Below are 11,241 nucleotides of genomic sequence, written 5' to 3'. Positions count from 1 at the left end.
ACAATCGAGAGCAAGAACAACATTAACAAAAATGCAAGGTAAGTGTGAATGTCTGTATGTACACTACCGATCCTTAGACGAGGTATCAGGGTAAAACCCTGGCATTGGTGAATGCCTACATTTTTATTATGTAAAATAGATGGGTTTTATGTTTCAATAGTAAGATTTTAGTCATTGTCTAGCAACAATCTGAATATCTATTTGTGATATTTGACGATGTCTCAGCCCGAACTAAAAAATATCCAATAACTTACACAAATCATTTCAATAATTGATCATGTCAGTTAAATGTTGAATATTAAGGAGTATTTGCAGCTTTATTTGTTCAATGTAATAGTAAACTAAATCTAATAGTCTACAACTAGAAGATACTGCACTAAAACAAATGTATTTTGTAAATTCTAAGACTAGATAAATCATAATCTAGAGAAATGCTGCACTTCGGAGTCCCTTAAACACCGCATAGCTGCTTGAACTAGACCTCAAATCATTGCTGTCCAATGGCCTTGGCTTGATGTGTGGTTATCCCATGGGCAGGTAGGCTCCTGGACTGTGGTAGTCTGCACAGACCTTCTGAACCAGCCTGTAGTCTGTGCTGTAGAAGGACACGTAGATACAGATGACCTGAAAGGGTTTGAAACACATCCAGGTGACGAGACTCTGAGTCTGCTCCTGAGCGCATGTCTTAGATGGGTTGTAGTTACACAGCATCACTTTTTTGCTTCGTTCAGTTTTCTCATAGTCCACCCTGCAGTTGAACGTCTTCGAGTCTTTGGGGTTGACCACACTTTGGCGCACGAGGTCAAACTCCACCTCTTTCATTGGTGGGACTAGACTGACTGATACGTTGCCCATACCCGTGGAGTTGTGGCGGAAGTAGACTCCAAGTGAACCATTCCCATGATCCACAATCTTTCCCATAATCAGCAAATTCAGATTGACTGTCTTGATGTTTGAGTAAAAGTCCCCCCAACTAAAAGTCCTGTGGAATTTAGAAGCTCCATGGACTTTCATGAAAGGATAAAGCTTTGTCTTTAAGGATGGATTAGAGCGTGATTGAGAGTTTCCTCCAAGTATTTCCCAATGTCCTCGGTTCAGGAGAGGAGTGAGTGGACTGACGGGTGGTTTGTCCTGAATCATGCTTCTGTGTTCAAGTGCCGAGTTCTCCTGTGAAGAAGGCTCTCTGTCTCTTTTGAGTTCAGATGAAGATCTTTTATTGTCAGAGAAGTTGCTATGATGTTGCCCAAGAGCCAACTAAAGAAAATAGATTAAATGTGGCCAGTGAGTACAAGAAGAGGAGGGTGGGAGATGAGATAAGGGACTTTAAGGCATAGGGGATTTTAATCCTTCTTAAAATGATATTCTGTATTAAAACCAGTGACCAAAAAAACTTTTCATGTCAAATTAAGTACAATTTAGAAACATGGAAAAAAAACTATTCACACTATAAGTCCTGCTTGTGAATTGTATTCAAATGAATGGAACATAGAACATGTATCTAACTAAACATAAATTGTTAGATTACACTTGTATACAAAATATATAAATAGCTTGTAGTGATACTACAATACTATTGCTATACTATAAGAGCTTTGAAAAATAATAATGGCAACATGCCTTTAATTTAATTACTTACCAAACCAAAGGTTCCTTTCAGAAATATCAATAAAAAGCAGTGACTGGTGAACATTTCCATAGTGCTGTCAGACTCCGTCAGATCCACTCGGTCTCCTCTGAAGTTCAGTCAGGTTGAGTTTTGGGAGTCCATGCTGAGAAGTGAGATTTACATTAACCAGAGGGACAAATATTCAGTCAAACCAGCAGGAAACCTGTGTTCTGCTGCCTCCACTCACAGCACACAGGGGAGGCTTCTTCAGATCAGGAGGATTTTTACCACTCACTGTATCTGCCCCCCTCTCTACTCCATCACCCCCTCTCAATCAACCCCTCTCTCTCTCACACCCATGTACAACATCCAGGTGTAAACAGTGTCTCACTGTATGATGTTCCCCACTCTTCTATCCCATACTGAAAAACATCTTATGATGTGTTGTGGGTGATGAACATTTGAATAAATGGAGAATTCATTTTCTTGGATGGTGTCTGGCAGGAAAATGACAATCTGATAGCGCCATCTTATGGACAGACAGCAAACTGCAACTAGAGAAGACCTTTCCCCCATAATAAATACATTTTTATGTGGATTAGTGAACTGACATATGATGGTGTCTTGTTCCACCGTAACCACAACTACTTTGAATTGTGGAACATGTTACATGGAAATAAAAAATTGTATTACTTTAGTAATAATAATTCAGAGATGCTATTCATGGCATGGTTCAAAGCATGTTTAGAAGCATAACTAGACAACTCAAGTCCAACGTGAGAGATGTCACTTAGCCGAACTAACACATTCAGTTGCGTAATGATGAATGTGAAATGTGTGATCTCACACTCGCGACTTTTTAACAAGTCGTATGTATTGTGCTTTAGTTCAGGTGAGATTGTTTACTAATGAATCCTGTAAATGAAAAGTAACTCTACACTGTTGTGTTTGAAAAAGCCTGGCTGTGATGAAATCCTATATCTAGTTTTACACATACAGATGCGGTAAAGCAAAAGGCTCTGTGGTGCCATACGGGTGTTACATTTTCCACATCCCCATTTTTTTTTTTTTTTATCAGATGATGTTCTACACAAGAACCACTAAAAATGTCATATAGGGATTGAGATGAGGTCAAGATGCACTGATTTACTGAACCATTAACATTCCATGTCTCCCACAGGTCATTGTCAATATTATTTTGACACTATGACAGTGATTAAATGAGCAGAGCCGTGCTAACACATAAGATGGATTAGTGAAGGAGGATCTTACATAAAGGGCTATCGACGAACCCTTCTTGCAGGAAACTGGTTTGTAAGTGGAAATATTAGAAACCAGTTACAAAGTGATGTATCGTGTTATTCAGAAATCTTTGTAAAACAATTCGTCTTCACGTAAAGAGTGCAAATATAATGTGTTCACTGTAATGTTTAGTTTTTGCTGAAAATCTTTTAGAGACCTGTCAATTCATTAAAGGATGTAGTTTGTGGTGCTGTTTATAGTATTGTTAATCTGTCAAGTGTTTCTATTATCAAGGAGTTGGGTAAATACCAGATGTTTGTGGCTTTGCATGTTCACTATATGACAGACAAAACAGGCCAGAGCATAAATCTCAGTTTGACAACAACTGAGATTTGATATTTGAAAAAAGTAGGTGAACGTCAAACAAAGCCATCAAAGATGCTAGTTGGTAAACAAATATAATGATATTCTGTTATAAGTTGATACGTGCAGTCCTTTATTCAGTAGGGATGGACCTTTTCAGACAGCCATTTACAGCAATTAACAACAAATTGCTCCCATGTCATGAATCTACATTTCTTAAAAATTCACAAACTTCCCTTTTTATGGAAAGGCTACATCTTTTTAAAGTCTGCATTTTAAGTGTTTAATGTTCCTTTCTTTCTCTCAGTGGCCTTTAAACTGTACAGCTCACCCCCCTTCTTTAAGGAGGAGGGGGACTGGAAATGAAATGGGACTAACACGGACAATAAGGTTTTTCCTGTTGTGCTTATTACAACAAAACGTTATCACCACTGTTAAATGAATTAATTTCCTCAATTATTCGCACATTTTGACATTCATCATTATTTATGTTATCTTAGCATAAAATTCATTCTATTAGCTGCATATCACAGGTGATTATTGTAAACCTGTTATCTGTTTTCTTACCAAATATTTTTGTGTTGTAGGTCCTCTTCTGTGCGTGTGTGTATATTTTATTCCCCCTTTCTTTGTGGCAGTGAGCAGCTGACAAAGGGAATCAATTTCCCTCTGGGATTAATAAGGTTGGGTGAATGCTCACAAAAGGCTCCTCAAACTTGCCTTCACTTCAGTTTAAAATGATGCATTTTGGGGCCTAATTACTGGTGAATAAAGTAATGTACTCTGACAAGGACAAGTACAAATCAATACCAGTACTCCTACATTTATATTTATTTTAGTAGACAGAGTCTATGGAGATTATCACACTGGTCCTAACTGGATGTCTCACCTGTGTGTTTGTAAATGCCTAATTGACTGAAGTTGGTGCGGGATTGTAATTTGTGAACATTAAACCCCTTTTATTTTTAACATTGGATTTTGAACTAGGACCTAGAAAATCAATGGAGTCACAGCCACAAGTATTGACAAAGGCAGAACAAGGAAAACAGGTGAAAATAGCACTAAAATAGAATAGGTTTGGTCTGGGTGGACGCTAAGATGGCAATTTGGAGACAAAATTTACAGTAAGTATACAAAATATAATTAGTCTAAGTCTCCCAGATCTTTAGCTCCCAAACTTTTGTTGGTTAAAGTTTGGACACCGCAGTTGATGTAATCACATGTGTCTGAGTTTTATTGCACTGCATTAAACATGAGCTTTAAAAATTAAGCACATTACAGCCGTGGCCCTATTAAAAGTAATGGGATTACCCCCACTTTATAAATGCAATTCCTTCCCTCTCTTTAAAAGCTAGGCCACAGGAAGTCCCATTGCCCACCCTCAAGCCAGAGGCATGATGCCGTGGCAGAATGAAGGACTGGCATTGCACGCTCTATGTACAAATACATATAATTCACATATTTTTGCTACTACAAAAATAAACTTTTTTTTTTATAAATATAAAAATATTAAAATTTCCAAAGGGTTCATCCAAAGGTAAGCAGGTGGCGGAAATAAGTTTTGCAAAATGATCTAGTTTCCCTGGGAAAGTCCATTTTGAGAAACAAGAGTATAAAGACACACAGACAACCATTTGCGCTCATCTTCACACCTGCAATATACAACAGAGTCACATTATAGAATTACATTAACTTTAGACTTTGGGAGGAAATGACTGCCCTAAAAGGGTGATGTGTATATTTAATAAAACAGAAAACACTGCATTGTTAGAAGCAGTGGGATCATATTTCATTTTTTGTCCCCAACACAATTGATTATTCTCTAGACACAATGAGGAAGCAAGACCTATATTACACTGACCTATTTGAAAACTCTTCACAAGGTTTACGTAACTGTAAACAAGTCATTTCAGCTCCGGTCTCAAATGGATGAGAAGGAAAAGGACAGCATATATCACCAGGTAATTATGTGTTGTAGAAATGTGCTTTTATTTTTAGTGGATATGCACATATCTAACGTCTACTAACTTCATTATCAGGTTTGAATTACTTGGGAGAATGGCAATTCAGATCCTGATTTCTGTGCTGCTTTGGGGTATGATAAGACATATTGATAAAAGTTATTAGTTTTTGCCATACTTGCACTTTATTTGGTAAAATCGATAATATTCGCCTCTTTATCTGTTTATTTTCATGTGTATCTTCATTTTTGTTTAATTTACAGGCACAGTGACTTCCCAGAGTTCAGGTACATTATAGTTTAGATAACTTATTTTTCCCAAATCTTCTATTTTTGACATCATCTATTACAGAAAGTTGTTTTTTTTTTGTTTGTTTGTTTTTTTTTTACTGATGATTTTTGCTTTTTTATTTTACTGATGCTTTATGATTATTATTGTGACTGGTAGTTGACGTGATTTAGAATAGAAGGGAAATGACTGATTACAATAATTTATGCCTACATTTTATTGCTTTATTTTACTTTTTATCTTTATGGCTTGTATTTTTGCGTCTCTGAATCAATAGTAAACATTCTAAATATGTTCTACGTATACGTTTTGTGTGGAGAATTAAAAAAATATATTTTTTATAAAAAATAAAATTTATTTTAATATATATATATATAATATTTTATATATAATAGTCAGAAAAATTAGGATGCTGTATAAAGTAAAAAGGAAGAGAAGGCAATGATTTGCAAATCATTTTAAACTTTTTTTTGCATTATATAGTAGAAAAATCAAATATCAAATGCTAAAATATTTGTACATTTTGAAGCAATACTTTCAAAAAAAGTTGGCACAGGGGCATGTATATTACTTGCTCATTGTGCCAAATTTTTATAATGGATGATTTTTACCACTAACTATACTGTTGTAATAGTTACAGAATGTGGTTTGGCTGTGTTGCTGTAAACAAGGCTTTTCCTGAAAAAATGTACTTGATGGAAACATATTGTCCTCCAAAAGCTCCAAAAACGCAGCCCCACAGCATCACACGTTTTAGAACGGCGTGCCATTAAATTTGATTGATACTAGCTTACGTTCTTTTCAACTAAAACTAAATCAAAATGACTGAAATGAACAATGGTCAGATCACAGGACAGGTCACAGCCATTAAATAGTTTTGTTTACATTTGCATACAGATATTTCTTCAAATTGAATCTAAATCTAAATACTTTGATAGTATTTTAAGCCATAAATAATGAAAACTGTTGTCAATGTACCTCATTTGTAAGATGATTTTTTTTGTTGTTGTTGTGATTATTACTGGCATAAAATTCATTATATTCTTAAAACAATCCCAATTCTTGGCATCAACATTTAATATATTTTGTTGTAATAGTTACAGTTAGGTTTCAAATGATCAAATGTGCAAATCATTGCATTCTCTGATTGACATTTTACACAGTGCAACCTTTTGGCTGTGTAAAGAGATTTGTACATTTATGATGGTTATAATGAAAATCCTACTGGTTGAAAATATTGTTGAGCATTTGCAAAATCACTGTTCTTTTTTTGTAATTTTGTTCTTTGTAGGACCCCTCTACCCAGTATCTGGAACTGCAAGCCCTCCATCAGATGATGGAAGTTCGCCTTTGATAACATTGCAGCAAACTTTTTTCTATTTTGGGAGAGCATATAATCGGATTTATGTATGTATGTTTTTTTTTTTTATTGTTTGTTTGCTTCACCAGTTGCCTTTTTTAACTAATTTGCTGTGGATTTGACCTTATTGGACTCTGCTTCCATAGACCCTTTAATGCTATGTGTAACTTGGGTCAAAACAATAGAAAACCAGAGGCGAACTTTATAGATTACATAACCTACTCAAAATGATCCTCTTGCTGTGTTGCTAAGGGCCAGAATTGAAAGAGTGGGTCTGTATGAAAGTCTTATCACCATCTGGAGTAAATATGTTAAAGTCCAACCTGATGTTATTAAAACACAAGTCTGCTGGAAAAGTGGAAGGAGTAAAAGCACTGAAGAGTAGAGGGGGAAAAGATAAGTGCAAGGAAGTGGCCAAAAAAAAAAAAAAGAAATAAGGAAAAACATAAGACATCAACCCCTAAAAACAACTAAGATCATAGAACACAAAAAATACAACCAAACTACTACTAGAGTATTCAATTTGCTATGATGCTTTCCCTCTGGCTTTAGCAGAAAGGACCAGTTCCTTAGCGTGCAATCCCACCGGTGAGTGGGCCAAAAAGTTGTTGGTGCACTCCACTACGTCTGTAACAGTATTCTATAAAAGTAGCGACCGTAGCACTTTTTCCACTTTTTCTCCGTCAGCCTCAAAGATCAAAAGCCTTCGTCTTGTACCTTGAGGGGTCACCACAGCGGAATGTGTTTTGTTTTGTTTTTACGTCGGATGGACTTACTGCCGCAACCTTCCCATTTTGTCCAGGCACGAGACCAGCACCAAAGGACCCTTGGGCAGCACCTCTTGACCATCCTGTCTGATCTGCTCCCTGAAAGATAAACAACATTCTTCCTTTTTCAACTTCCACCTCCTCTTCTCTGCCTTAGTCTTCCTCATCACCAGAGTCATTTTACACACCACCATCCTGTGCTGTCTGGCTACATTCTCCCCTACCAAACTTTACAGTCACTGATCTTTCAGATTACGTCTACACGAGATGTAGTCCACCTTCTGGAAGAAAGTGTTCACTACAGCCATTTTCATCCTCTTTGCAATGTCTACCACCATCTGTCCTTCTGTGTTCTGTCCTGAAGGTCAAACTTCCCCACCACATTTTCATCACCTCTGTTCCCTTCACCATCATGTCCATTGAAATCTGCACCAACCACCACACCCTCATCTCTGCGGATGCTCTGCATCACTTCATCTAACTCACTCCAGAATTTCTCCTTCTCTTCTAACTCACATCCTACCATAGTGGGGACACAACCACTAACAACACTGAACATCATGATGCCTTCAATTTCCTGCTTCAGACTCATCAACCTGTCTGATACTCTAATCACCTCTAGAACATTCCTCAAAAACTCTTGAACAACTTGAACCCTGCTCCTAAGCTTCGAGCCTTGCTACCTTTCCACCTGGTCTCCTGGACAAACAGTATGTCCACCTTCCTTCTCTGCATCATGTCAATCAACTCTCTAGCCTTTCCTGTCATAGTCCGAACATTCAAAGTCCCTACTGTCAGTCCTACATTCTTGGCTTTCCTCTTCTCTCTCTGCCTACAAGCACGCCTTCCTTCTCTCCTTCTTCTTTAGCCTATTGCCAACTAAATAGCGAAATGCCTAAAAAAACAGATGTCCACAAAGAAAACCTTGACTGCAGCAGCTTCAAGAATGCCGATGGTAGGACCACGAGCTGCAAGATGCTCAGTGGCAGCAGTAGCAGCAAAAATGGCTGCATCAGGATCTGCGTGTTTGTCTCATGGGCTACATTGACCCTGAAAATCTTCATTCCTGCTGTCTGGCCTGCTTGGAAGATGAATATTCCGGCCAATCTCTTACCAAGCAAGCTTCCTGCTAGTAATGCAAATTACTCCAGGAGCAGTACTGGGTTCTTTTATAATGTCCCTTCTGAAGAGCTCGCTTACTGCCATCCCGCCATGTTTAGGAGCTAGAGCCAGGCAACTCCACCTCTGTTTATTCATCTTCACCATGTGAGTTTTGGTCTGTTTCTCATTCTGTTCCATATTCATTTTCTGAGTGCTCATTTTTTGTTTATTGTTATCTCTGATTTTAGGCCTTTTGGGTATGTGTACACTGTTGATCAGTTATTAATTACTGTTCCTGGTTTTTCCTTCTAGCATATGTCTTTTGGTTATATTTGTATCTGACCTTAGTTGCTTCCTGTAGTGTGTTTTCTCAGTCCCCCCCGATAATTATGTCTGTTATCACTAGTTTTCTTTGTGTATATTCCCCTACTTTATTTTCATTTATATTCAGAAACTTGAGTTCTCTTAGTATTACGAAAATATAATTTTAGTTATGGTAAGCCCACTCGCTCACTCTTTGGTTAACTTGCCTTTATGTTTTGCCACTGTGTTCAGAGAAAAAAGACCCCATTAGCCTAGCAGGGCTGTTTCTCATCATCTCTAGTGAAAGAGATGAAGAGGGCTTCTGAGGAGGAAACGTTTACTGAAATATCACGGCTTGTTTTGCCTTGTTCTGAATGTTAAGTCAATCAAACATTCACTAAACAGCGAGGTTTCCTACAACCAGTATACCCGTGTGGTTTCCCACTCACATCAGTCCGCTTGCTGTTTGCTGCCATGTTAACCTTGTGAGCCAGTCAGTTTTCACTAAACATTATACACTTTCTTCTGGGCTCCCTGTGAAAACTCTCCCTGCTAGCCGGCATGCGAGTCAGAGTTGAGTGTTTCACATTTCACGACTGCTAGTTTCTGAAAGCGGTTAATAATGTGCTCCCCCAGGGGAGAGTCTTTGTCTCTTGTGTAACAGTCCCCACCTCAATGTTCTTGTCCACAGACCTGCCTACCATTAGGCTACTCTCTCGCACCCCCTAGCTTTGTCATAGGCCTTGTCACTAATGCTCCACCTTTGTGGTGGCACCATTTCAACCACTGAACCAGGTTTCAGCAACATAAGAACAATGGTTGTGTATTGTAACCCTACCTCCTATGACTGTTCTATGTAATGCAGTCCTCTGGCTTTTGGGCCCCACTAGTACACCTTTGTCTGGCTAAATAAAAGACCAAAAGAAGTGCTACGATCGCCACTCTTATATGGTGTGATTGCAGGCGTAGTTTAAGCCATGGTGAGAGTAAATCTAAAGTAGCAGCCTTTATGCTCACTCACTGGTGGGCGTGGTAATGCTAGCAAATAGGATATGAGCCAAATTTAAAATTAAAAGTACAAATCAAGTAAAAGATGGTTTTTGTCATTTCAAATATTGCCAGATATTATCACGCTGTTTGGTAAACAAGTGTCATCTTTCAGACAAATTACTTTTTTAGATGTTCATAAAACAGGTTGTCTTAGTATTACTAAGCTATTAGCTACTATTACTAGCTATTAGCTAGCTGCTCAAATAACCCAGTGAAGTTACCAGAGACCGAAGAGCTGACATCAGTTGACAAGTTAATTCTTTTACTTTTTTCTTTATTTGTTGAAAAAGGTGTAAACCAGCCTACTGCTTTAGTCAACTGTCCTTAATGAAACCTACAGTAGGAACGCTTTGCTACTTTCCACTTTATCAGTAAGTTGGTCCTTTTTCTCTCCCAACATATAATAGCTATTAAGCTAACGTTAGCAAACTCAACTAAAGTTATGCCGGTAGCAAAACATGATGCCACCATTTGAGTTTGTACTGAATTTAGTTTTAAGTTGGTCAGACAATCGTAACCCTACAAAAATGTACTTTCATATAAGCGTTAAAATAATCAGCCAGTGGGCTGTTGGGAAAAAAAAAACCCACACAAAAGGCAATTCATTAAGACATTAAAACAGCACAGTAAATGAAATAAACCACACATACTGCTTTGTGAACTCATTCAGAAGTAATATTTAAAGTCAGATGATCTGATAAAATAGAGGAGACAAGACCAGACTTCAGTAGACTCTCTACATCCCCTGTCAAATGGCGGACGGACATTAGTGGTATTGAAAAAGTAAAGCGGCACATTGCATACACCAAAGAAAAATAAATTAGAGACCTTATCTCTTAATCACGAGATCTGTGTCTCACGATTACGAGATTATTTTGCACCGATATTCTAAGATGAACAGCCAATCTGAGTGGTCTCTCTCACAGTTGCTGAACAAGGCCAAAAAAGAGCAGATGATGCAGGACACTTTACAAAGACAAGGCCAATTAGTTCTCCATGATACTTGGTATTTTAGGGCCCTGAATTTCTCTGGGAGAAGTAAATATAAGGCCATTCCACAGTGGGTAATAATTGAATTAGCATATAGTGGCCAGAAAATCTGGTGGTAGGTAAATAGTAGCTCTTTGAATAAACTCCCCCTGTCCTGGAGTGTGAGTCCCTCTTTATACTCAGATATAAGATTAGGTAACAGTCTAAAGG

General features: G+C 37.8%; 1 protein-coding gene across 1 annotated transcript; it reads right to left on the bottom strand.

Moving 5' to 3' along the window:
• Positions 1–36: 36 nt before the first annotated feature.
• On the bottom strand, positions 37–2,792 carry LOC137106127 (neurexophilin-1-like). The gene is made up of 2 exons (XM_067489155.1): positions 1,637–2,792; positions 37–1,254 (listed from the first exon to the last, which is right to left on the bottom strand). The coding sequence occupies exons 1-2, from the start codon at positions 1,694–1,696 to the stop codon at positions 523–525; spliced, it is 792 nt and encodes a 263-aa protein (XP_067345256.1). The 5' UTR covers positions 1,697–2,792; the 3' UTR covers positions 37–522.
• Between the last annotated feature and the right edge of the window lie 8,449 nt (positions 2,793–11,241).

Source organism: Channa argus, chromosome 20 (genome assembly GCF_033026475.1).
Source record: "Channa argus isolate prfri chromosome 20, Channa argus male v1.0, whole genome shotgun sequence".
Lineage (NCBI taxonomy): Eukaryota > Metazoa > Chordata > Actinopteri > Anabantiformes > Channidae > Channa > Channa argus.
Note: the sequence above shows the minus strand (reverse complement) of the source record. Positions and strands in the feature narration are given on the sequence as shown.

Bases quoted from the DNA above. Each gene is read 5' to 3' on its own strand.
- LOC137106127 (XM_067489155.1), bottom strand. From the start codon at position 1,696: ATGGAAATGTTCACCAGTCACTGCTTTTTATTGATATTTCTGAAAGGA. The intron at 1,255-1,636 runs GTAAGTAATTAA...TATTTTCTTTAG, and splicing joins TGAAAGGAACCTTTGGTTTG to TTGGCTCTTGGGCAACATCA.